The sequence below is a fragment of the Stylophora pistillata genome, chromosome 14, assembly GCF_964205215.1.
Source record: "Stylophora pistillata chromosome 14, jaStyPist1.2, whole genome shotgun sequence".
In the NCBI taxonomy this organism is placed as follows: domain Eukaryota; kingdom Metazoa; phylum Cnidaria; class Anthozoa; order Scleractinia; family Pocilloporidae; genus Stylophora; species Stylophora pistillata.
Genome location: NC_142532.1, coordinates 8,547,129 through 8,574,897, shown reverse-complemented (window position 1 = coordinate 8,574,897; position 27,769 = coordinate 8,547,129). Strand labels below are relative to the sequence as shown.

At 38.1% G+C, this 27,769-nt stretch overlaps 2 protein-coding genes and 1 pseudogene across 4 annotated transcripts; 1 reads left to right on the top strand and 2 right to left on the bottom strand.

The window, feature by feature from the left end:
• Window positions 1-107: 107 nt before the first annotated feature.
• LOC111333169 (uncharacterized) lies at window positions 108-5,481 on the bottom strand. Of its 2 annotated transcripts, XM_022938692.2 has the most exons (6): window positions 3,452-5,481; window positions 2,723-2,910; window positions 1,844-1,928; window positions 1,132-1,269; window positions 623-709; window positions 108-216 (listed from the first exon to the last, which is right to left on the bottom strand). In XM_022938692.2, exons 1-6 carry the CDS (start codon window positions 5,264-5,266, stop codon window positions 211-213), a joined length of 2,319 nt encoding a protein of 772 aa, XP_022794427.2. In that variant the 5' UTR covers window positions 5,267-5,481; the 3' UTR covers window positions 108-210. The 2 variants fall into 2 exon arrangements, with proteins under 2 accessions (XP_022794427.2, XP_022794428.2); XM_022938693.2 differs by lacking the exon at window positions 1,132-1,269.
• Window positions 5,482-16,373: 10,892 nt separating this feature from the next.
• On the bottom strand, window positions 16,374-22,331 carry LOC111333182 (uncharacterized; annotated as a pseudogene). The gene is made up of 2 exons (XR_002695127.2): window positions 20,426-22,331; window positions 16,374-20,351 (listed from the first exon to the last, which is right to left on the bottom strand). The product of XR_002695127.2 is annotated as an uncharacterized LOC111333182 (transcript).
• A 510-nt stretch (window positions 22,332-22,841) lies between these two features.
• Window positions 22,842-27,261, top strand: LOC111333179 (chondroitin sulfate N-acetylgalactosaminyltransferase 2). The gene has a single exon (XM_022938710.2). It carries the CDS (start codon window positions 23,032-23,034, stop codon window positions 24,607-24,609), a length of 1,578 nt encoding a protein of 525 aa, XP_022794445.2. The 5' UTR covers window positions 22,842-23,031; the 3' UTR covers window positions 24,610-27,261.
• Window positions 27,262-27,769: the final 508 nt, after the last annotated feature.

The following is a 27,769-nucleotide window of genomic DNA, read 5'->3' as shown; positions in this document are numbered from 1 at the left end:
AAACAGAAACGCATGATGTAGCCGCATAGCTTATGTGCTTGTAATGCAACCTATAGCGTCATTAGACTAGAGTTGTAATGAAAAAAGAAGCTGGTTCCAAACAAATCAACAAAGATTTTTACAGTTTATTTTGTTTACAACGAGTAAAGTTATAAATGTATATGGTCCATTTTCTGACGCCGTGGTCCGAAAATACAATTTTCTCGTGGACTATTCCTGAAAAAAAAGGTTAATAAAAACAATTAATTATCCTTCTATGAAAATACGATGAAGTATCAACGTTGCCGATAGGATATTATCAAAACCAGGAATAATCTACAGGGAACCGGGTTCTGGGACCGAAAGAACAACGGTACTCTGCATTCAAAATGGAGGATAACAACACGGGAAAAGAGTCTGAGCACCAATTTTGAACAAGCGCCTTTCGAACTCGGTACCGTTCGTTAGAGCAATCAGCAGGGACGATAAATTAAGTTTTTATCGAAGGGTTTTTAACTCGAGCTTTGACTTCAGAAATTTAGTTTTACGCTGTTACGAATTGCGGGTGCGATAAATAGTGGGTCTTCCGTTCCTGGTTATAATAACTTCTATTTGCGATAACTTCTCTCTCATTTACGCTCACCTTTTCGCTTACGCTTGTCTTGCAATCCAAGAAGTCCAAACTAGTGTCGATGTGAAGATCTTTGCTCTCATTTGGACGTTGCGCTTCCTGTTTGATCAAATCAAATAATTCTTAGTCTTCTACGCATCCAGGCTTGAGCGGACGCCCAGCAGATACATACACCGTAGATATAAAGAGCATGCACGATAAAATTAGTACGCATTGAATTTAGTGGACGTTAAAGTCGGAGAATCTAAGTTTGCCAAAGTTAAGACATTATCGGTTGGAAGGCAAAGTTAACTTTTAAAATGACGGGGAAAGTTGAAGATTCATTGTCAGTGTACTAACACTTGAAAATTCCTTTATCTTTTTTTCACCTTTTCTTGAATCTAATTCGTACAGCATTATTTTGCCTCTAAAACAGCCACTTTTAGATTTCATGAGCACTTTCATGCTTCCCAGAGAATATCCTAAAGAAAGAACTGCTTAAAGATTAAAGACGAATAGATATATAGAGTGGGATGTTATACCTTCTCAATTTTCCCATTTTTGTCAAATCTTACTCTCTGTTCTTGGGTTGTACTTCGATCGTACCCAAGCCCCTCATAGAACGTTTCGTCGTCAGACTCAAGTGAAATAACATCGTCATATTCGTCTTCTGTTGTGCCCTTAGAATTATAGAAAGCGAAAAGGAACGAATTCTCTGTTTTCATCTCGATTTTCTCCCTACCTTTATTTTGAGAGAGTTTTACAAAATAATACAAAATTTGCTATCTAACAAAAATAAAAAGTTAAAAATGATGAAAGTAAATTGTTTAGAAAACGTCTCTTGACCTATTTTATCTTTCTTTGGACCTAGAATAGTATTTGTATATGCATATCGAACTCAAAACGTTCCACTTTCTATCAGCAACGCCCCCACCCCCGCCCCCACCCCCGCCCCCACCCCCGCCCCCACCCCCGCCCCCGCCCCCGCCCCCGCCCCCGCCCCCGCCCCCGCCCCCGCCCCCGCCCCCTTAAATATTTGGTTGGCTTCCTTGAAATCGAAAACGAGAGTGGTAAAGAGGGGGGAGTAATCTTTAAACATCGATCTTAGGATCCAAATTTTGTCGGGTTCTCACGAGATAAAATTCGAACCCCTTCAAAAGGACGCTGCTATCCTGTAAGGAGGTGACAGAGGGGGTTTGTGGGTACAATGGAACGTCCCCATAATGAAGAAGATAATGAATCTTTTCAGCAAACCTTCAACATGGCATTTTCCGCCCGTAACTTTTTAATGACTTGGGTGTGTAGCTTCTTCTTTGACACCAACTCTGTGATGAAAATCCTGGATATGGCAAGAAATCACAGAGTTAAAATCTAACATAAACCACATATGTTATGTTGAAGTTGAGGTATGGCTCTGCTAGAGAGGGTAAACGTATCCAAACCTTCACGAAATTATAACTTAAGGTATAAACTCATTTTTTAATAGACGCCTTCCTCGGCATTGCCGTCCTGTTCGCTTAAGATCCCTTTGGCTCAACAGAACAACTTAGTGATACTTTCAATTCTAATCAGAGGGGTGCGCCTCTGGTCTAAGCTAGCTGGAGTACTTTATGCCACGCGGAATGTTTCAACTGAGTATCATAGAGCCATTATATTCCTTCCCGTCGTGCTCTGTTATTTCTCTGTTATAACTCGTGCCACCTTTTAAATCAATCGCACACAAATGTGAACCCATTTGAAGCTTGTGCCTGGCAGTCGGTCGGTGGTCATCGGTTTTCTTTTGCTGTTTCCTCTGACAACCGTTGGACGTTGTTCGCAGTTTATGTCCTTCGTGTTCAGTCTCCACAAACCGGCCTAGATGAGGCTAACCAATTGAACCTAACTAACAGATTTAATCTACGTTCCCATAGGTACTTTGTGACTTTTTCCTTCATTCTGTGGTACCAAGTTATACAGATTTTGGAGTTTGCCACTCGATCGAGAAGCTCTGGTTAAGGAACTTTCCCTTCATCAGAATTCAAAAGCCATTGGATTAAGTTTGCGAAGGCAAAACCAATTTGTTGATATCCAAACATTTTCTAAGCTACATTTTCAAAAAGACCATGAAACGGAAACAGGCCCCGTCAAACTTACTGATTCTCTTGTAACTCATCTTTCAAATCTTCATTTTCGATCCGAAGGAAACCTACACCCACATCCATATCTTCGCGGACCATTTCCTTCCACTGATCGAGTTCTCTTTTAAGTTTTCCGATTTCCAACAGGCACAATTTATTTTTTCTCTTTTCAGCCCCGAGGTCTTTCTTAAGCAGAGACTCATCCTGACGAGAAAAAAATTCCCGGAACAAACTTGGCGTCACTTAGGAGACTTAGCTCAACCGTTGTTGTTTTAGTTATTGTTGGTTTGTTTGTTTGTATTTTTGCTGGCTCGTTTGTGATGCGCTAACAGAGAATTTATATGTTCATACAGCCTGCATAAATTAAATCGCTGTCGCTGCTTAAACTAACTTTTTTCAGGCCTTCAGTCAACGTAAATAATCGAGTAGAGCAGCGAGTGAAGACAGACAAAGGTTGCAGTTGCTAGGGAAACCGCTGCGGACTGCAGGCTTCAGTTTCTCATTCTTCCTTTGCCGGTTACTAAAGCCCCACCAGTTGGTTTTACAGTACTAGTCTTCTTGAATCTTTACCTTTCGTTCCGTTTTCCTCCCTCACACTCCATTCGTATGATTTTCAAAGGTCAAGCATTGCTTTTTAAAGCAAACAAAGTCCTATAGCGTTAACCTTTACATGATCGAATTAGATCAGACATCTTAATCTAGGCGAAATATGGGATGCTCACTCGGTAATCTTGCTTTTTCTTACCTGGAAAAATCGTTTCTGGGAGTCTCCGTCGTCAGATGAATATTCTTCAATCTCTGCCGTTCTTGCGAGCGTTTTCGCTTCTTTGTCTTCGGGAAAATTTTTCGGTCCAGCGTCATCATCGTTTGACAAATCATTTCCCTTTGGTAACTGATCGCCGTTCATTTTATGAACTTGACGGCTCTTGCTGAATGGCCTCAACTTGTTTTTAACTTCTTCCAACTCTTGCTTATACCTTTTATCCAAATCTTCCTTCTCTTTCTCTAGCTGATTTACTTTTTTGTTTATCAGAGCATTTTTCAGCTCTGCATTCGACAGCTGTTCTTTCATTTCAACAATTGTTCTTTCCTTCTGCTTAAGTTCCATTACAGATTCACGCAATTGTTTGTTAAAAGAACTCTCTGATTTTACTGCTTCAGAAATTTTTTCTTCCAAACGATTTTCAGCCTCCTGTCTTTGTTCTTTTAGCCTTGTAATTTCCTGCTTAGCTTTTTTCAAAACCGGGTAGAACACTTTGTTTCGAAGTTCATCGATATTATCGAACTCCTCTATGTTATCAGAAGATTGACCGCAACCCTCGATTTCTCTGCTTCCAAAATCTCCAACAAATCGAAAATTTAACTTCTGCAATTCTTCATATTCCTCAGCGGTGCAATATTTCTTCAATCCTTCTTTTATTTTCACCAAGTCTGCTTGGCTAGCTTCCTTTTCGAATTTTGTTCTCAATAGTTCATCTTTCAGCAAACGAATATCGTCGTATAGTTTCTGCTTCTCTTTCGAAACAGATGCAGCTGCTGATCTCAAAGTGATCAACTCTTTGTTGGCTTCCAGTAATCGTGATTCTAACCCTTTAGTGATTTTTTCAAAGCCGCTTATTTCAGAATCCCTTCTTTCTACAGCGCACGAATATTCACGTTTTAACCTGGCTAATTCATTGCCAATGCTTGTGCAATGTTTCTCAGAGCATTGTTTGAAGTCCAGAATGGTGTCTTTGAATTCTGCTCTGATATCCATAACGATTCTACGTACACTTTTCACAAGACAAGGGCATGCTATTTCATCACAGTCAATTCCTTGAAGAGCACTTAAAGATTCTCGAGTAAAACTCACTTTCCTTCTACCTAAAAATCTCGATTCCGTTTTCTCATCTGAAGATGAAACTTTGTTATCCTTTTTCGAGCGTTTTTTCTCAGCTTTCTGCTTTCTTGTTTCATTGCTTTCTTTCATAAGCACTTTGCTCTCCATAATTTTTGTCTCACTAGTGTTCTTATCAAAACTTTTCTGTAATTCTTCATAGTCTATTCGCACGTCTTCCATTAATTTCTGCATAGTTTCAGTTTCTTTCTTATTAATAGCTAGCTTATCCTTTATTATCTTGACTTCGTCGCTTACGGCGTCTTCTGGCAAAGAAATAGACTGAGAGCTTTGATCTCTCATCTCGCTGCGCTGTCCTTCCTCGCAGTTTGAGCTGTCTCGGTCACATGCGTAAATTTTTCTATCATCACAACACCTCTTTGACTCCTTCACAGCTTCAGCGGGCTCGCTCCCGATCGAAACTGACGGATTGTCGCTAATTTCTCCAATAAAGTCATCGTAGTCGGTTGAAATAGGTGCTTGATCCGCCTCGGTGCCATCTATATCGATTGCTGGTATATTGTCATTAACAGTGAACTCTGATAGTTGTTGTTTCTCGCTTACACAAGCGTTTTCGATCTCTGCTTTGCCTCCTGCTCTCGGATCACAGACATTCTCTGAGGTGCGCTGCTCAACCATGAAGCCTTTACCACGCGAAAGATTATCTATAGCCGCGGAATCCATTTTGTGTTTAAGACTGGCTCTTGAAGTTACAATTAGTGATTGTGAGGTCACACAGTTGTGAAACTGTGCGCGTTCTGATTGGTCAAGTATTACGCGTGTTTAATTGATAGCCTTTCTTTACCGTAAATTTGATCGCGGGCGCCGTTCGTTCAAAAAACAAAGTATGTAAAGGAGTCAAAGTACTCGGCAAATGTGAATTCAGTATCCGTTTTGTACTTGTACACAAGCGTTTCACACCTCAACTCGATCAATAAATTGTAACATCAGTCTGATTCTGTGGAAAATATCGTTATATTTGATACATAAGTTGCATTTTGTGACACTTTTTGTATGTAAAGGAGTCAAAGATCCGTACAGATGCGAATAAAATTTCCGTTCTCTGCTTGTTCACAAGTTAACAAATGGTAAACACCACAGCGTACACTATTGAGTTATGGATGCACGCGGGAGGTTGCTAAGCACGAAAGAAGCATAAGAGTCGTTTGAATGTCCATTCCACACGGATTCTCGTGTACCAACTAGTGCGACCAATTGACCATCACTCCGCGCTTAAGGCAAAAAAAAAATTCTCCTCTCAGACTGCCTGCCATCTTGCAGAGAAGTTCTGTTCTAGGCCCTCGCAAACTAAGACAGACTTGAAACCAAACTTCCCAGAGGGCTAATGAGGTGCGCACGTGCTTTTTCGATGAAAATAAAAGGAGTTTACGAGCCAAAATTTCTTTGGTGATTGATTTAAAAATTTCCTCTGTGAGAAACGCGGAAATTCGTAACTCTGAATGCAAAGTTTCAGTGCGTATTGCGGCAACGTAGAAATGGCAATGGCGTGGTGTTTTGGCTGAAGATAAACCTTTTAGCCATAGGAATATGCGCCGCCATTTTGAAGGGTGAGAAAAATGAAGGCGACCTCACTCATCACTTGATATGCGCAAACCAGTCAGATATGTCTTAAGTTGAACAATAAAATTAGTTACGGTTAAGGAACGCAGGGGTCAAACGATTGCGCCTGTGCACTTACGTGGATAATTTGTTTTGGTAAACACAGAGGAAACCAAGCAAGACCTAGTTTTCCGCAATTTGTAAGGAAAGTTCGAGGTTTCCAAGGTCAATACCTATATAAATTCTCATCTAGACTTTTTACACTTTCTGCTACTTCACACTCTCTTATTTTTTTACTTTTTTTTATTTTCCTTTTTTTTTCAATTTGCACTGTGGTGTGATGAATTCGTCCGTAAGCTTGGCCGTGCTGGCAGTAGTTATTTTGTGTGTGTGTGTGTGTGTGTGTGTGTGTGTGTGTGTGTGTGTGTGTGTGTGTGTGTGTGTGTGTGTGTGTTCATGGTGGAGTTTCCATTAAACACCGAGGGAAAGGTTTGAAATCAAAGTGGCTATGAGCCACTGAACTCGGAAGTGATTAACGACAGGCTGGGTATGGACTTTTTGTAATCATTCATAGCTCGGGGGGCCCACTTCCATAAAAAAAATTGTACAATGCTTTTTTCCTGCATGTTCTGTTTTCTGCATTTTCTGTTTTTTTTCTGCATGTGATGCTTTAATGCATGTGATGCTTAAGTGTGACAGCGTGATGCTGTTAGTGAGCTTCTATGCGCTAGCTGATGTTTGGCTGTGTAGCCGCGTGATGCGGTTCCAGTCAATACCCACTAATTGACCCTTGCTCACCATAGAGTCTCCTGTAGCTCAGTGATTAGAGCATCCGACTAGATCACGGAGGGTCGTGGGTTCAAATCCCATCTGGAAACTCGATTTTTAAAAATCGTTTATTTTCATCTTTACATGCTCACTTTGGAGGCTGGTTGGCTGCATGTGATGCTTTAATACACTTGATGCTTTAGTGTGACAGCGTGATGCTGTTAGTGAGCTTCTATGCGCTAGCTGATGTTTGGCTGTGTAGCCGTGTGATGCGGTTCCAGTCAATATCCACTAATTGACCCTTGCTCACCATAGAGTCTCCTGAAGCTCAGTGGTTAGAGCATCCGACTAGATAACGGAGGATCTGGAAACTGGGTTTTTAAAAATTGTTTATTTTCATGTTTAAATGCTTTTTTTAATACTTTTTTTTATACAAGCACACGCAATCTTTTATAAAAGGTTTATCTGACATCTTATTCAATGATAAAAAGTGTTCACGTGCAGTGACAAAGATTAAAAAAAAAAACATTATTTTGTTCAGATAAACATGATCCACAGGCTGAGATGTCCTTTGGGCGAACTTCAAGCAAAAATTCATGCGCTGTCGACCGTGTAGAAATGATCCACGAATAAGAAACATTGCCTCTGAAATAAATCACTTCGTGGATAAACCTTTTCGAATTGAGTGGGGAAGGGTATTACTAAATAATTTGGTATTATAAACTGATAATGTAAATTAACTACAGTAAAAGTCGGAATGGAATCGCAAATAACAACTTTGGTATAACGATACAACGGTTCAGTTTAATATATCCGAAACGCAGACAATGCTACTCAAAAACTTAAGAGCCAGTTGTGAGGGATAAACGTTGAATTTAGAGACCTTAGACTTTTAACATGAAAGAAACCTTGAATCATAACAGTCAAAGCAGCCTACAACATAGAGCAATTAATGGCTACTGACCCAACAGCTTATCTAATTGAAATGTCGTCGAAAACGCCAGAAATCCTCTTGTAAATGTATTGTCTACCAAAACAAGCCATTGTGTTTGCTTCCAGCCTCCACTTACCGAGCTGAAGTCTTTGCAGGTTGCTTCCTGTGTGTTGTAATTTCCGTTTGTTGCAGCGTCCGTTTGTTTGAGTTGCGGACACAACACTGCAATATGAGGTAAGCCTAATACCTACCAAGGTACAGACAACGTCAGTCACGCCTATGAGAACAGCAGGGATCAAACGACTTTCTTTTAATCTTAGGGACCGGTCATAAAGTAAAGGGGGGGTGGGCTATGAAACTTTTTTTTTAAAGTACTAGTTTTCAGTGGCCCACCCCAGAGTTATTTGACAAAATTGGAGCGGCCCACCCCTGGAGCGGCACAAAAAAACCAGTGACCCACCCCTTAACTAAAATCAGTAATGTGAATAGCTACATGGGGAACATTGGCTTACTACTTTAGTCAGAATCTCCATAAAGAAAACCCTCTACAACACCTTGGAAAGAAAAGAAGTTTGGCTTTATTCCAAATCCCCAGTCAGCACGAGCTAAATTTCTTAATGAAGATGTCCTACCCTTTTTTATGAATGCCAATGGAAGTGATCAAGAAATGCACGAGATTTTGTGAAAAACTTCCATTATGAAGGCAGACGCCAGTATGACCTTCACTGCCAGCTGTCAGCTATGTCATTGCAAGCAGCAATTCCAGAAAGGGATTCAGAGGAGGAACCATTAAAGCCTACAAGCCACCAAGCAATTAATTACAAGATTAAAAAACTTCAGGATTTGAAGGAGAAATCTGAGAAGCTTAAGAGTAGCATCCAGAAAGAGAATGCCCAGCAGTTCACTAAAAACTCTGGGAAAATCATCAGTGGACAAGAGTGTGGGCAACGATTTAATGAAAAATGTTTGGGAAGGATTGCAGAATTGCAGAGTAACATTGATCAGACTTCGACTAGAGCAGAGGCCCAAAAAGAAAAGCCCAAAAGGATGTATCCAAAAGAAACATTCGTCTCAAAGAAGAGAAGAGTGAAAGAAATAAAGCAAAAGGCAGGAAGCGACGCCGTGAAAGAGCAGAGAAAAGTTGTGAGAGTGTGTTCTCCGCAATCAGTCACTCGTCATCTTATGGTGATGCGATAACCTCTAATCATTGTAGTGTGCTAGGCCTTAACAGCTTAAAAAAGAGAGATGGTCGCTGCATGGCTAAAACTATTAATAAGTAAAGGTCAATTTACAGTGGATGCTATTGAAACAATCAAAGCAAATGTGTCAGAAGTTGTATTGCGTGCTATAGATGATAGTGATGATGGTGATGATGATGATGATGATAGTGATGATGATGATGATGATAGTGATAATGATGATAATGATGATAGTGATGATGATGATGATGATAGTGATAATGATGATAATGATGATAGTGATGATGATGATGATGATAGTGATGATGATGATGATAGTGATGATGATGATAGTGATGATGATGCGGATAGTGATGATGATGATGATGATGATAGTGATGATGATGATGATAGTGATGATGTTGATGATAGTGATGATGATGATGATGATGATAGTGATGATGATGATGCTGATGATAGTGATGATGATGATGATAGTGACTCGGATGATGATGATGATGATAGTGATGATGATGATGATGATGATAGTGATGATGATGATAGTGATGATGATGATGACGATGATAGTGATGATGATGATGATAGTGATGATGATGATGATGATAGTGATGATGATGATGATGATAGTGATGATGATGATAGTAATGATGATGATAGTGATAATGATGATATGATGATAGTGACGATGATGATGATAGTGATGATGATGATGATAGTGATGATGATGATAGTGATGATGATGATAGTGATGATGATGATGATAGTGATGATGATGATGATAGTGACGATGATTATGATAGTGACGATGATGATGATGATGATAGTGATGATGATGATGATAGTGACTCGGATGATGATGATGATAGTGATGATGATGATAATGATAGTGATGATGATGATAGTGATGATGATGGTAATGATAGTGATGATGATGATAGTGATGTTGATGATAATGATAGTGATGATGATGATAGTGATGATGATGATGATGATAGTGATGATGATGATGATAGTGATGATGATGATGATGATAATGATGATAATGAGAAGAAGGAGGAGGATGATAATGCTTCTGAGGGTGATGGTAGTGGTGAAGATGACTATTAAAAGATGATTTGTAGGAGAAGCTGTGTAAAAAGATGTTTGAAATGATATATAAAATGAAGGTTTCTGAAAAAACAATAAAGCTAATTAGTGTTCGAGATTTTATACTTTAAAACGTTTCTTGACTCTGTAGATTTAAGACTGTACATAAATGGAAGCAAAATTTATATGTGAATTCCTGTTGTTATATAAAGTTGGATTAAGGTGGAAAATTAGATATATTACTAAAAAACAGATTCTACTAACGTTTGTGGTGATATGTGAATAATTTAACACGACCCACCCCTAATGCAGTGCATTTTTCCCCTGACCCACCCTTTTTAACGTGTTAAAAACTAGTGACTCACCCCCAACTTTTCATAGCCCACCCCCACCCCCTCTACTTTATGACCGGTCCCTTACAGGCACCGTTCGTGTAAAAGAGTTACGTACATTTCCAAATTAAGTGAAAAAGCTCATAGATAGCAATTTGATTTGTAGCGTTTATCATGGCAAATAAACATTATGTTCTTCTTACAGACCGTTTCTCGCGCAAAGCTAACGTTCAGACCCTGTTCAAAACTACTCATCTAAAAAGACCGAGGAGGGAAATTTTTTACTCTGTTCCGGCAAGACTCAAAACCTCGAAAACCATGCCTTGTAAAGCGGCACACACCCTTTCCTTCCAAAAAGTTTGTGCAACCCCTCAAGCTGCGGACCTTAATTCAGTCACCCTAGGACTCAATTAAGACTTCCCATGGGACCTTATATGCCTTAGCTACTTGATGCGAATTTTGAAAACTTTGCACAGTGTACAGATTTTAAAATGGCAAACTAAAATCTAAAACATTTCCAAGTAGATCGTTTCATAAAAAAGGAAATGTAATTATTCATTCCCTTGGGGGGGGGGGGTCGAATGTTTTTTGGGGGATGCGATCGCATGGTTTTTGGGGAGATCGCAGTGGTGATCAGTCGTCACCGACAGAGTATGGAATATAACCTCCCTTCCCCCCAAGCGATAAACAGTGACTGGTCCCTATGTAGATCATGGACTACTGACAGAAAAGACACCCTGTGGTTACTCTGTGGTAACCCTATGGTTACCCTGTGGCAATCCTGTGGTCACCCTGAGGTGACCCTTTGGTGACTCTGAAGCGTTACACATTTTCTTTAAATCTTAAAATAAATTTGAACCTATAAAAAAAGAAATTTTTCACATTTACAAACTATTGAAATCTTTTCCACAATATTAAGCAGGAATGGAAAGGCAGAGAGGAAAATATCATATTTCTCCGATACTCCCTCCCTTCGGAGTCGAGTCTCGCTCTCCCTAATCACTCTTGGGGGGTGGTGGGAGGTCACCGACTTGCTTGTACGCGTGACCCCTTAGAGCTTATGCTTTTTGATATCCTTTTCCCTCTAGAGCGATTTAATATCTATTTTCCCTACAATACCAATACAATACGCACGAAAGAGATTTAAGAATGAGTAGGCATATCAGCTCATTCTCTAAACTATATTAACTATTGAGGTGAATGCTCTAGAGCTTAAAGGGCAAAGTACGATTCAGATCCTGGGAACTAAAGAGTCACAGATTTTGGCCGGTTTGGGGAGTGGATGAAAAGTGAAGGCTCAGATCATGTAGCTTGAAACCCTCTGATATGCCACGTCTATTCAAAATCCCCACCTCCTCTTAATAGGCCTTTTGCAGTTAGAGATCACGCGCTTAGATACCGCATAGCAACGCCATACTGGAGAGCAAGCACTCCAGTGATCTCGGACAGTATAGAGGTCACAGAGGTCTGCATTCAAACAAAGAATACAGCGGATAACAGGTCAAAAGGTATCCCAATTCGAGAAATCAAAGTAAGAAGTAATCAAAGGCTTTCCCGGAGTGTATCAGCAGCAAAATCACACCAAAATTCGTTTTTCGCTGATACACTCCAAGGAAGCTGTTGATTAAAACTTACAAGATTTCTCGAATTGGGATACCCTTTAACTTGTTATCCGCTGTATTCTTTGTTTGAATGCAGACCTCTGTGATCTCTATTTTGTCTGAGATCACTGGAGTGCTTGCTCTCCAGTATGGTGTTGCTATGCGGTATCTAAGCACGTGATCACTAACTGCAAAAGGTCTATTAAGCAACCGACTCTATCGAACGATATATCGACTTACATCTCTCAGTGACAACACACATCCTTTGATTCCATCGTCATAAAAACAGCCTTACTCAGCCGTGCAGCTCGCTATCTTTGCCACATTTCTCGTTTCTTCATGCTAATGATCGTAATTTTGATGAGCACACGAAGTTCAAGTTGTTTGTTTTCTTTGGCTGTTGAAACATGGTTTATAAAATTGAGTCTATCACTAATGTTAGAGTCAATAAAGGTAGTTGAAAATTTGTGTCAAAACATGTTCCCTTGTTTTCCTTACATGTTTGTAAATTTGTTTTGAAATAAATTTTTCATGCGGCGTGTTTCTAACATTCCACAGATATAATATTCGTGATATTGATGGCCGCAGTAATCACCTGAATTGAAAGATAGCATTAATATATTGGTCTGTTGATAGACTTGATAACTGGTCACAGGAAGTGAGATAAAAACGAAGCCAAGAGTTCGCAATTCTCAAATATCTGGCAGAATTAACACCGTCTTATCTTTTTTCACGGGTTAATTTATTCCATTTCTTTTTTGCAACATGGGGGATTTTTGCTATACATATTTCACTTGATTGTTTGGTGAATGTAATTTTGCCTAATTGTTTCTTTCGATCTCTCCAATCAGCTATTTGGTTTCTGAATAATGAATACTCAATTAACGCAGATTTTTAAGCTTTTTGACCAATTCGAGAGGCTTTGTTACGGATTCGTTTCTCTTTACATACCAGTAAACGAGTTCGTTAAAAAGACATCGTAGTTTGGCAGCAATTCTGGAGATTTTTCCCTAGTTTTAAGTTGGAACTTTATATCCGAATACATTAAAATCCGGAAATCTTTGTAGAGCAAACGATCTTATTATAAATCCAAATATTTCGTGGCTTTCTTGTTTGTGCTTCTTCTCAAAGTTCTTTTTACTTCTAGTTACAGATAATGTTTAGAAATACATTCGATAATAAAAATTAACGGTAAAAAACTACGACGTTTCGAAGTCTGCATGACCTCATTATCAAGTAAAATGTTAAAACTGATGTAAAATTGTAGCTCAGAGATTATATACAAATAAAATGTGATAACTTCATTGGAATAATGAGCGTTCATTGTTATTGGTGTTTAGCATGTCAGATCGTGCAGTATATGTTTAAATAAATACTATTGCACGTATTGAGTCAGACTGCGTGTTTAGCTTTGGTTTTTGTTCGCGAATGAATAGCATTTCGTGAATTAGGCAGTCCATTTTTCCGCGGCATTTCTTGAGAACGGAAAACATTTCCTCTAGGCTAGTGGACGCTACACTGTGGGCTTCTTTCAGATGCTTGCCAATGACAGAGGCTTTATGTTCTTCTATGCGTTGATGAAGATGGCGTGTGGTATAACCGATATAATCCGCATCGCACGAATCACATTTAAAAGTGTAAACAACGCATTGGTGGTTAATTAAAGCGGGCTTCTCTTCTTGTATCTTGAGCTTTCCCTCGATCTTACGACTCGTGAAAACTGGTTGTAGGTCAGTTCCGATTTTCCGGCCAAGATCTTTCAGCTGATGTCTTACTGTGTCGGCCGATTTTTGGTCTTTAAATGGAGAAGTTATTCTGACAGGTTTTTGTGTAGCCGCGTCAAGTTCAGTTGGGGTTTCGTGACGGCTTTGGATCGTAGAACTCGTGTACCAGGCGATAGCTGAGTTGATGAGTTTCACTGGGTACTTAAGCTTAGTAAACATCCGCTTGAGATGCTGGCATTCCTTCGTAAAAGATTCTTTCGTTGATGACAGGCGGTAAGCTCGGTTCAGCATTGTATTCAGCAGAGATCTTTTGTAACGCTGATCGACATGGCTCTGGTAATGTAAGAGCAGTCCTGTATCAGTTGGTTTATGATGAAACATGGTTTATAAAATTGAGTCTATCACTAATGTTAGAGTCAATAAAGGTAGTTGAAAATTTGTGTCAAAACATGTTCCCTTGTTTTCCTTACATGTTTGTAAATTTGTTTTGAAATAAGAAAGAATCTTTTACGAAGGAATGCCAGCATCTCAAGCGGATGTTTACTAAGCTTAAGTACCCAGTGAAACTCATCAACTCAGCTATCGCCTGGTACACGAGTTCTACGATCCAAAGCCGTCACGAAACCCCAACTGAACTTGACGTGGCTACACAAAAACCTGTCAGAATAACTTTACCATTTAAAGACCAAAAATCGGCCGACACAGTAAGACATCAGCTGAAAGATCTTGGCCGGAAAATCGGAACTGACCTACAACCAGTTTTCACGAGTCGTAAGATCGAGGGAAAGCTCAAGATACAAGAAGAGAAGCCCGCTTTAATTAACCACCAATGCGTTGTTTACACTTTTAAATGTGATTCGTGCGATGCGGATTATATCGGTTATACCACACGCCATCTTCATCAACGCATAGAAGAACATAAAGCCTCTGTCATTGGCAAGCATCTGAAAGAAGCCCACAGTGTAGCGTCCACTAGCCTAGAGGAAATGTTTTCCGTTCTCAAGAAATGCCGCGGAAAAATGGACTGCCTAATTCACGAAATGCTATTCATTCGCGAACAAAAACCAAAGCTAAACACGCAGTCTGACTCAATACGTGCAAAAGTATTTATTTAAACATATACTGCACGATCTGACATGCTAAACACCAATAACAATGAACGCTCATTATTCCAATGAAGTTATCACATTTTATTTGTATCATAATCTCTGAGCTACAATTTTACATCAGTTTTAACATTTTACTTGATAATGAGGTCATGCAGACTTCGAAACGTCGTAGTTTTTTACCGTTAATTTTTATTATCAAATGTAGTTACAGATAACAGCTAAAATATCTTTCCCTTCGTTTTAGGGGCTTGGAAACTCTGTCCTATAATTTCCGGTGTCTGTAAGGAAGAGTCCGTTGAGTCTGTGGCTCTCACTCCATCACAAGAAATTAAATATGCCGTGGCTGGAGTGATTTCCAGACTGCAAAATTTGATCACGTCAAAACTGCTCGGCCTGCTTTGCCTTCGTGTGACGTTTAGTGTGCAGTTTAAATTGCCTCCTTTTGTTCACAAATCGCGGAACAACCTAAGTCCACTCCAGATTGAAGATCCCATGTCTCTGAAACCATCTTCTAATCATGCTCTCCGCTGGTAAACACAATCTCCTTTTCGTTCCAAAAGTCATCTGCCCTACACTTGGGGATCCTGCACACCTTCGCTTATGGGGTGCTGCTCCTGTCTTTTGGAACTTACTGCAATGTTGATTCGAATCTGTATCAGCCTTGCCGTTTTATGAACATAACTTAGAACATTGGTATATAATTGAATATAAAGCGCTTTTTAAAATTTCTTTGTAGTATTACTGCTATGTAAATTCTGTGATTTTAAAGATTTTTTTCAGTTATTGCATGTCGAATCAAGGCATGCGGTTGTTGTTACCTGTGGATCTCAACCTCGTTCCCAGGGCCTTTTCCCTTAGCCCCACCCCCAACTAAGGAAAAAGGCCCTGGGAACGAGGTTGCTGTGGATCCATTCTACCTATTTTGACAGTGCAGCTGAATATTAATTCATCAGGGAATGTAACGGGATCGGATTTCTCGATGGGCGAGAACAGTTGAGAATCTAAATGCCCCTACAGTGCAACCTCCTATGGATCTGAGTCACCCTACATTGAAATCCGTGAAAATCTCTTCTGCCGATTAAACTGACTTTGTATCTGTATAGTTTTGAAATTAAATCAGGAGCTTCTCCTAGCTAGTGTAAGCTATTTTGTCAAAAATCCGAATACTTTATAGTTTTCTTGTTTTTTTTTTTCTCTGTCTTCAACTTTACCTTCTGGATATGGATAGCCTTCAGCGCACCAGTCACAGATGCCAACTTACAAAACCTTTCCATCTTTTTAGGTGCTTGGAAATCCTACACAATCATGTTTGGTGGCCTGTTTGAACAATACGAACAATCCCAGGTTCTTAAGAGAATTTTTACTGACTTAATCACATATCGAAACAATCCGGCAGTTGTTGTGGAATTTGGATCCACTCTGAACGACGTGGGACCACAGACTAGCTGAAAAGTTTGGAAAATAACAAATTCAGCGTGGAATGTTGCCGGATTTACCGCATTTGTATTTATTTTTTCCTCCATTTCAACAAATAAGAATCTAATGAATAATTACAAGAAAGATAAGAAGATGGAGAAGGGCATCTAAAGCAAGCTAATAAGATGCCCTTTGCGTTAAATTACGTGATTTTTTCATATAGTAAAAAGAAGCGATACAAATATAAAATACAAATATGAGAGGGAATAGGAATCACAGCTAAAAAAACAAATATGTAAATAAAACATAATAATTTGGATATATCAACAAAGTTGAAATGGTAAATTGGCCACCGTAACGTCGGAGCGAAGGGCTAACGCTCGAAACGTCAGCTTTTGTAATCGTTGCGGTGGCCAATTTACCATTTCAACTTTGTATCCAAATTATTTCGTTAACCCGACCGACGCAGCCCCAAACAGTTTCTTTAGAAACTAAAAGCCTTTATTCATAAATAAAACATAGTCCGAAGATGACACGTAAGTATTTTGAACGAACTCTATGAGCTCCTTGACGCTATGTGGGTAAATAAAGTATTGATTGATTGATTGACTGATTGATTGATTGACATTAATCAGTGACTGAGAAAGGTAATGTAAGAAAAGTGTTCTTTTAAAAAGTTTTTTAGTGGGCTTCTACTGTATAGATATAGGAATATCATTCCAGTTGTAGCACCCTAGAACTGTTGGAAAGAATTTCCTTAAACTCATTCTGAAGGGGCTAGGGTTCAGGTGTTGCAAAGATGTACTACTAGTGGCATAAACACTGAATCTCAGATACAAAAGACTGTGCAAAATTAGAAGATTTAATTGTCTACAATATGATCGTAAAATAGCTGACACGTACTCAATTTAATTATGTCAGGAAGCTTTATTAGGCCAAGGTCTACATAATGGGGAATAACATGGTCACGAATTGGTACATTGTTCAGTTGATGATTCTCAGAACTTTGTTTTGTAGCTTTACCAACTAAGACAATGGAGCTTCGTAATTATTCCCCACTATATGCAGCCGTTTGTTAAATAAGGATATATAAGTGCATAGTATACATTTATAAGAGATTGAATTGTTACCTGTCGTTTCAGTTTGCTATTATGTTTAGACTTTTCCTAATTTTACTGCTAATATAATCAGTATGATCATGCCATGACAGGGTCAGACTGTTCAAGGTATTTATCTGTCAATTTAAGGGGGATACAAATTGTAATTATTTCTCTGTCGTAGTTGGAAAACCAGGTATTTTGTCTTACTTAAAGGAGGACTCTTACGAAACCGCTCTATAATTTGAAAACCCGAAAAATTCAGTTATTTCATTATAATATGAATTTTTAGCGATTAATAAAGCCTTTTCAATAATAATTTTAGTTGAAAGTCAATTCTAGGGCGAGAAATTACGATTTGAAAACCGTTCCGCCATTAATTTTGAGGCTGGCAAGTGATTACGAAAATTAATGGCGGAACGGTTTTCAAATCGTAATTTCTCGCCCTAGAATTGACTTTCAACTAAAATCATTATTGAAAAGGCTTTATTAATTGCTAAAAATTCATATTATAATGAAATAACTGAATTTTTCGGGTTTTCAAATTATAGGGCGGTTTCGTAAGAGTGCTTCTTTAAATTCAGGGTTAACTTTTTTGAGCATACCCATTCATAGATTGGTGGTAGTTCGGAATTTATTCGCTGGATCAATACGTCTAAATCTCTACCAACTCTTACAGTAAATTAATTAATAGCTATGATCATATCGTTTATACAAACTATAGAGAGAAATGGCCCTAACATTGACCATTGTGGCACTCGTGAATTTAATAAGTAAAATTAGACTCGACACCATTAACGAACACCTTTTGTTTCCGTTTGCTTAAGTAAGACTTGAACCACTGGTTTTCACCGGCACGAATACCATATACGTCAAGTTTGGAAATTGAAATAGAATGGTTAACTGTATCAAAGGCTTTGCTTAAGTCTAGAAATATAGATACAGCATAGCTACCTTCGTCAATAGCTTTAGTTATATCATCTACTAAGTCACCCAAGCAGTCAGTTGTAGTTTTTCCAGCAGAAGGTAATAGCAAAGGATGAAATTTGTCAAGACCAAACAATTTCTTAGTATCAATACTTTCTAATGAAAAGAAGACCTCCGCTTCATTTACTCTCATAAAGCGGAACCGATTCTTTTTTCCTGTGCATGTAAGAGGAACGCGGTGATTTGATTTGTGCAGTTTGGATGCAAGTTCAGCTTGAACACTGCAGAAGTACTTGTTGATCGCATTTGATATTGAGAACGGCTAGCGCTGTTCAGAGTTTTCGTCGTTTTACTTCAGTGCAACTTGTCAATGTTGGAAAATGACCTCTTTTTGTTTATAATCACATTAATGTTATCCCACATTTTCTTAGAGTTTGTAGAATCTTTAAGTATACTATCATAATATAGTGCGCGATATATTTTGTTAATGGCAACTATTTTGTTGCTATAAAGTTTGCATTAATCATGATGGCAGGAGTTACGTGTTGTCAACCATTTTTTAAACACCTGATTACGAATTTTAATTGATTTTCTGAAACCTCCAGTTACCCAGGGTTTATTTGACTTGTTTTTTATTTTGATTATTTTCACAGGTGCATGTCCATTGCTGTTAAAAATGTGACTGAATCTCGACAAACTTTCATTTGCCTCACAACTATTATATACGGGCAGCCGGTTTGCGTTCCTTAACGCATTTTGAAAAGCAATGTTGTCAAATCCTTTAAAATCGCTAATTTCAATTGTGTCACTGAGGAATGGGGCTACAATTTGGATCGTACACAAGGCTAAAGACAGGCGAGGGATCAGCAACTTCTGCTGCAATACTCATTTTTGTCTCAGTTATACGCGTTGCTTCGAATACCAGGGATTAAACCCCTCTGATTGAATTAGATTAAGGTATTCTTTCGGTAGAGTGCTCTTAGAAAGCGTGTTAATGTGAAAATCACCTAGTATCAAACACTTCCGCTCAGACAAAAAGATGGTGTGCAAAACTTGCTCAATTTCATCAACAAATTTCCTATAGGACCCATTAGGCGGGTTGTAGCTTACGCTTATTATCAAACTGTGCGCATCCACCCAAATATTCTTAATTCCATCGATTCTTAGATTATCTCTTGGTCAATAGTCAACATCTTCTTTAAAAAATAAAGCAACTCCGCCGCCTATTGAGGAAATGCGATTGTCTGTTATCATGCAAGCGCTGTGCCTTCGTATTTGAAATTGATTCGGATCGACTTGAGGAGTTATCCATGTTTCTGAGCAAGTAATTCAATTAAATTTGAGGGGAGTAGAATCTAGGAGATTACATGGTTCGTCAAAATGTTTACGCAAACTTCTGAGTATTCAGATGTAACACCGAAAGATACGGTTTGACTACATTGGAGAGCTCGTTTGTCTCTTCTATTATAAATATGCCATGATCATCGAAGGATTGGAGATTTAGAATTGGATCATTTGAGCTGTAGATCATTCAGCAGATTTAAAACATTCTTCAATCTCGCATATTTCCCTATAGTTACTAACTAACCTGACAATGATCAAGACATCTATGAATTTTTGAACAAAGCTCCGTCTATGTACAATTGCCCACGATGAAAACGTGGCTTCTTTCCACTTTCACATGCCTCTTTCACATGCCTCTTTCATGACATCTTTCAACTTCTTCTTTTCCTCCCGACTTTCCCAAATGAGATCCTCGGTTGTCCAGACGTTTTTCTGAAGGTCATGTTTCTTCTGCAGTGAAGCACTTTAAATCTTTCAGGACGGTAAATAAATTAACAAATTATCGCTCTCGGCTTGTCGGCGATGCTTAGGCCTATCGATTTACTGCTGCCTGCAAGCCGAGCTCCTCACTGAAAGCACGAGCCGCTGAAAAGGTCTGCCATGAGGTCTAGATGTGTGAAAACACTTTAGAAGCCCAATGCCACTTTGTAAATTACTCTGAATCTGAACATCCTAAAACGATAAACGTGGTATCATTTAAGATTCCGGGCAAATCTCCTCTAGTGCAAACTTAGTTTTAATCTCACCTGAGCTTTCAACCCAACGATCGAGCATGCAATTAAACACTATGAAACTGCCTGAAGATTATGGAAATGTTTTTAAAGGTCCCCACGAGATAACCACTTTGCTGTGAGACAATAAAAACCCGTCCTTTCTTAAAGAAGTGCCGTGTAGTAACAGTACAATTGTTATTCAATGTCGGCACACTTTCTCTCAACCAAATTCTCTCTAAAGCTGTACTTCCACCAGAGCCTCTCTTAATAGAGATTTGCAGTGACTGCGTTGGGTCCATGTAGGGGCTGAAGCCTCTTTTTCCTATTTCCGTATTTATTTTAACTTTTGTCATCATTATTATTATTTTTCAATCTATTCCTCGAACGTGATGGTTTTTTCTTTTAAGATCGTATTGATGCTTTGTTGGTCTGAATATCCGCTTTCACTTTAATATTTTGGCTGTTCATTTCTAAACGCTCTGAAACCAATATTTGTTTTCTTTTTTTATCGCGAGAATGTTAAGAACTGTTCTGGTGTTTTGGCGCAATATGTGAGATTCTAGATCAATTTGATAATTATAAAAATAGCCCAAGCAATTCGTGACGAATAGGAATGGGTTCTCCTGGTAATAAAAAAAATTACAACTGCCACTGATCACCAAGTGAATAAACACGTCTGCACATTGAGGAAATGGAGGGACAACAGAGCATCAATGAGGTGTGGAAAACATTGAAATCTTCGGATGAAAAGACAAAACATCCTGGGTTTAAGACAGCTATGACAAAAAGAGAATTAAGGAATATGGTCCCTAGGGAAATGTTTCTCGAAAGACACAATACATTCGAATTACATTTTTGAGAGCAAACAAATCAACTCGTTAACTTTCCAAACTTGGACCTTCCTCACAGAGTTTTATTTCTGATAAGCGTGCGAGGTCAGGGAGACAAAAATATTGGCCAGGTTTCTTTCTGAACCTTTCAAAAACGTACCGCAAAGAAATAAGAACGTTGTTCCTGACCATACATCTTGACCATAAAAGCTTGATCAAGAACTTGAAGTACATTCGCTTTTCGATCTCTTGCCAATTAAATGCCTGAGACCCGTCTTGGATTTTATCATCGCTCTAGGCCCTCTTCAAGACCTACGTTTCTGTGTTTAGAAAATCACTCCTCTTAAAACTAGAAGAAATTTTTTCCTTGTTAATATTCACGGATTAGGGATCCACGGCTTAAAACAAACCATGTAAACGACCACAAAGTTTTTTTTTTTTTTTTTTTTCAGTGTCTAGGAAAAACTATAGAAAATTCGAGTGGGTATATTAGTTCGTGCATGTTACCTGCCCGTAGGAGTCATATATTGAATGACCACAAGACATGTATGACCTCTGAAAGACAGACCTCTTCAGCGTGGCGCCGTGTCCTTCTGAAATGTCTTGCATCATACACCCTTCTTTATCTCAATCGTGTTGTAAGATAATAATATGCAAGTACAAAAAGAAATCTCAATGATGAATTTCCGTTACACCGATCAAAATGACAACAAATAAAAACAATGACTCTAAGCTGAATTTTATCAAATCTCCTTAATAAGCGCGATTAGGGCAGTTGTTTATTTATGTTGTAAGGAAATTACGGCCTGTTTGCCTAATTGCCTCCACATACACCACAACTTCTTCTTGTTTTCGCGGCATGTTTCAGTTACACCCCGAAAACAGCATTGCTGATATTAAAAAGAGCGGCAATCGTCTAAGATTGAAAGCTATCATTGGCATATCGAGCAGAATTTTTCTCTTGAGGATTCGTTAAGGAAGTGTCTGATCAAAGAGCTCTCAAGCTTTCGGCAACGCAATCAACTGTTTGTAATCTGTCATGGTGCCCTTACAGAGCTTCTCGCTGAAACAGAGGGGCTCATTAAAATCCTTTTTGTATTGTTTGGTTTTTTATCCATTTTTTCTAAAGAAGAAATGGGGAATTATCCAGTTTCTATCCAATTTCATCGCTATACGTGTTTGCCGAGCGACTCTGATGAATAAAAAAAATGTTGAAAACAACTGAAAACAAGTACGTCACGCAAATAAGGAAAAAGATCAACTTATTTCCATCCTTTGTGATTATTAACCAGCTATAATGTCTGAATCAAAATTCCTGTTTTTGCTTTATTCACATACATCAACAATAGTAGAGCATATACATATAGCTAAACCTCCTACTATTTACACTTAAAATGTTTTATCTTGTTCTGTCAAAAGACAAAAGAAATTCCCTAAACGATTCAAATTTGACAGTAGTTAAAAATAAATTGGTTTCGTTTACCTACATTATTGAAAATAAAATGTTGCTACCCAATAATATTTCTTCGACTCGTAAAGAAAAGTTACGAACTACATAAATGAAAACATAAGTTCGCGAGGTTTTTCGACAACGAAGGAAAGCATTGCGTTACATGTCACGCTGTAGTATTCGAGCATGTGGCAATATTAAAACTCAGCTGATGTGTGTTTGCGTTGACTGGTCATTCATACATTGGCGATTACTTGGCCGAGAAACCAACAATATATAATTTATTCGTCGCTCTAAACAGGGTAAAGCCTCACTACTCAGAACTCTGGAGGACAAGCAAGAGGCGCTTAAAATATGCCATGCCAAGGATTTCGACTGTCGTTGTCTTCCGGGCGACTTTTGCATTGGTTTTGTTCATTTTGATGGGACAGATTTTATTGTTTGCACTGACACGCTGCAAAGGACTAGGAGATGAAGATCTGAACGCGAAAAATCGTGGGCGACAAGTTGAAATTCCCACGGAAAAATTGTCGTCGTTGACGGAAAAAATTCGACGCCTGAATCTCGATGTTCAAAATCTGAAAGAGGAGAATAACGCTTTAAGTGGTGTCATTCGCGATTTAACCACACGTAACAAAGACATTTCAAAGCGTTTAAAGCGGCTTAGAAATGCGGAGAAAATCACCATCGCTCAAGAACTCAGCCGTGAAAAAAGCCGAAAGGCGACAGGAGAATTTTTGAGAGGTCAACCGTTAAGAAATGAGTTTGAGGTTGTTCCGTTCGACGGCGTCGCGTACAATGCGATTTATCAGATTTATCACGGTCTCTCGGGTAATCCTGCCGAAAGACCGCATGGACATAAAGGTAAAGATTACCAAGAGGTTATGAAGATTGCCGTTGATGCTCTTAAAAACTACGAGGGCAGGAAAATGGAGATCACAGCGAGAGATCTTGTGGATGGAATAATGCGGGTCGATCGCATTATCGGTTCCCAGTACGATTTTTATTTCAGATCAACAAATAACAAAGTCTTTCACCGAGTCAAAATTGAACGTCCATTCGGTCCTTTGAACCTTGCAGGCAGCATTGAGACAATTGACACAAACAACGAGCACATAAATTTGATTTTGCCGCTATCGGGTCGGCTGGATAAATTTAAAGCCTTCCTGGACAATTTTGTCGATGTTTGTGTGAGATGGGACAAATCGGTTTTTCTCACAATCGTTTTCTTTGGTCAGGATGGTAAAAAAGAATTGCAAACCATGATGGCGAACGTCTCCAAAGCAGAGAATTTCACAGATTATAAACTAATATTTACGAATGAGACATTTTCTAGAGGCTACGGTCTCCAGCAGGGTGCTATTTCCTGGGAGAAAGGCAATGTCCTCATGTTCTTTTGTGATGTCGATGTTATGTTTACATCTCAATTTTTGGATCGCTGTAGATTTCACTCTACCCCAGGGTTGAAAGTATACTACCCAGTCGTGTTTAGTCTTTACAACCCCACTATAGTGTACGGAGGATCACCACCTTCAAATCAGAACCAATTTCGTATAAATCGTGACACTGGTTACTGGAGAGATTTTGGTTATGGAATGACTTGCCAGTACAGAAATGACTTCATAAAAATTGGTGGCTTTGATCTGTCAATCAAAGGCTGGGGAATGGAAGATGTGAAGTTGTATCGAAGCTACCTTGCCAGTGACTTGATTGTTATTCGGGCAGCAGACAGAGGAATCTTTCACACATGGCATCCAAAGTACTGCAGTCGCAACCTAACCCAGTCACAGTTTTTATCCTGTATTAAGAGCAAAGTGAAATCAGAAGCTTCTCATTCACAGCTTGGTCTTCTAGCTTTTGGTATGAAAATTTTTGATGAAAAAGAGATTAACTGGATTGAAAAACTTAAGGCTTCTAAGGAAAAAAAAATTAATTAGAGAAAAAAGTCAGCAACCACTTCTCAAAGAGAACCTTTATTTAAAAATTACTGAAAAATGTATAAATTAATTAATGCACCAAAATAATCAAAGAAATGACGGGAACTCCTTGCAATGGTTGATGCACGTGTAAATAATTCCAACACATGCTGTATTTAAAAAGTCTCCCTGCACGAAGATCTGTATAGATGACAGTGGTGTAAATGGAGAAAATAATATGTGATTCTTCAAGGTCTTATTTCATGAAAATGACACACTTTTTATTTAACATATTTTCTGAGTTTTATACTGGTGAAATCCAGAGTAATCAGAGCTCAACACTAACTTTTCAACTTACTAGCCAAGTGGCTTGTGACAACTTAGGTATTAGAACAATTTCAGTTTGTTTACCAGCCAAACTGGCCAGCAGAAGTAAAAAACCACAAGCCAACTCTGAATTTCTACTAGTTTGAGGCTAGTTGGCTACCATTAGTGTCAAGCCCGGGTAATATTGAAGTCATACATTACAAAACAATTCACCTAGTGCGGTCAGGGCAGTAAAGTTAGAGAGAATGGAGGAAGCTCTTGAAGTCCTTAAATTCTCCGCAAAAATTAACAATTTTGAGTCTCTAGATTTAAAATTGTTTTGAGGATAATGTTCTTCAAGCTATATGATCCTCAAGGAAATTTCCACCTTTGAGGCTTATGTTTTAGCTTTCTGTGACATCAACATTTTTCTGACCCTGAAGTAGGAATTATACAGTAAGATTAAGTTAGCCTAGAGGTACACAGTGTGATTAATCTTTTTATTGAGAATTGTTTCGGGACGTTATTATCACAACAGGATAATAATCCTGTGTTAATTTTGAAGCTAAGATATTTTCATTAACAGCTTTGATATCTTTCTCTGATGATAACTTCAATATCAAGCAACAAACTTGTATGTGGTTTAGGGTATTTAATATGAATGAGAGTACCTTGAGTAAACTTTGTACAAAAACAGAGATTCACAAATTATTTAAGGCTGCTGTAACAGAACTGTCAGTAGGGGCTCCAATTTACCTGTACAGGAAACACTTTGAAGAGGACAAAATTTAAAAACACAATCTAGAACCAAGCATAAGAAATAAAACATAATTTGATTAGGATTAAAATCATTGGCAGTAAAATTAAAAATTTAAGTGTTCTGGTGGAAAATGAGCTAATACAATTATTTTAACACTTAACATAAGAAATTGTACCAATGCAAAATTTCTACAAAGGAGCAATGGATATGTCCATGTCAAGAACCCCCTGAATTAAGGGAAACTTGAGTCCCTGAGCTGACATTGTTGTCAAGGATTTTTCCATCTTTATTATTAAAAATTACAAATGCCAGCTGTTTTGCACATGTGAGATCAATAGGTCAGACACAGAAAACTTAAACTGTAAGATTACAAAGCCTTTCTATTAACTGTGGTCAAATTAAACTCTATCTAATTTTTAGTACTATCTCTCCAGAATCTTTGCTACCACAAAGACATCTTCTATGAGTGCAATCAAGTTCAAACATAACTATATAAATATTTAATATTTAAAACAATCAATTTTTAAAAGTGGTGTTAACGAGTTCAGTTTTCCAGCTGTGATAATTTTCTTAACTTTGTCCACATAACATGATAAATTACAGATCAACATCCTAATGAGAGCTTGGGTTATTTTAGGTACTGTGCTTTTCATTTTACTTGAACTGTCAGGATTGGAAGTAAAGATTTAGCCACTGTATAATGAGACTGAAAATTGCAGAGAAAGTGAGTTATTCATATTTTATACTTAAAATAAAAAGATCAAACCTACAAATTTAACTGAGACATTGAAAATGTTTTATCATAATTATGCAATCTCTCAAAGCAAACACTCTTAGATTTCATTAACAATTAAAATCATGTTGTGAAAAAGCTTTGAGTTTGGAAAATAAAGAGTTTTTCCAGGGCTGACTTTTTCTGAGCTTTTTATAAGCTTTTACTACATCACTCAATCTTTCAAAAATTAAATCAAGAATAATACCTAATATGCAAAGACCTGTTTTGAAATGTTGACATCTTTTCTGAGCAATACATTTTCTTTCATTACTAACAGTATTTGTTATGGTAAATACTTTTGTCAGTAACTTGCACCTCTCAAAGACCCAGGTACAGAAGATCTGACTGTTATAATTGATACTGTTGAATGAGTAATTAATTCATTTTTTCCAAATAAAGTTTCATTTGATGGAAGGGCAATTGATAAATCCATTTTTATCATTCTAGTCATCACCATAAATTCCAAATCCTATGAAGAATGCTATTATTCATTGACTATGTAATTTTTGTCGACATGTAGCAACTCAGGAAACTATGTTACTGTTTCTGTTTCCTTTTTAGTGAGCTCCAACAAATTAGTGATTCTGAAGTTTGCTGTAAATAGATATCTGCACAGGTACTAGAGACACCTGACTGCTAAGAGAATTTTTACTAAAGAACAAACTGAAACGAATAATTTAAAGCAAACATTTGAACCTTTGCCAGTTGTCATCTGCACAGCTTTTCTCAAACTAGCACTGACAATGAATGGTTGATTTGTTCTATGTTATGTCATATTGTTTTAATGTTTAGACAGGAAGCAAGAGGCGACTAATAAATTATTTTTACAATTGATCATTCATTTGGTAATTCAACCATCATTGAGCAAGTTATGCTCTGTAACAAATAATTCTATTGATTATTCACATATTTAAGGACAATATAACTGATAAATTCTCCCCTACAACAAAATTATCCAGCAGAAATGTGTATCACCACAAGGGACATTTCTGACCATTGAGTTTCAGACAGAAGGCAACATCAACAAAAAGTGTGTAATTGACCCACTTAATTTGATAAGGTCATGAAACAATACACTATCATCCTGCATGGAAACCCAGTACATGTGGAAGTCCAAGGCAATCCTTTCTTTTTTCATGTACAATGAATATTACTCATCACTAAACTCTTTCAAACTATCTCCCATAACGACTGAAAATCACATCCTAACTTAAATTATGCTGCACACTGAAATTACTGATAGCAATGGACCTGCATGACCAAAAAATCTCAAACACAAACCACCAATGGCAAGAATTTAATTAACCCTTTCAATTTGGGTCAGGAAACAATACAGGTTA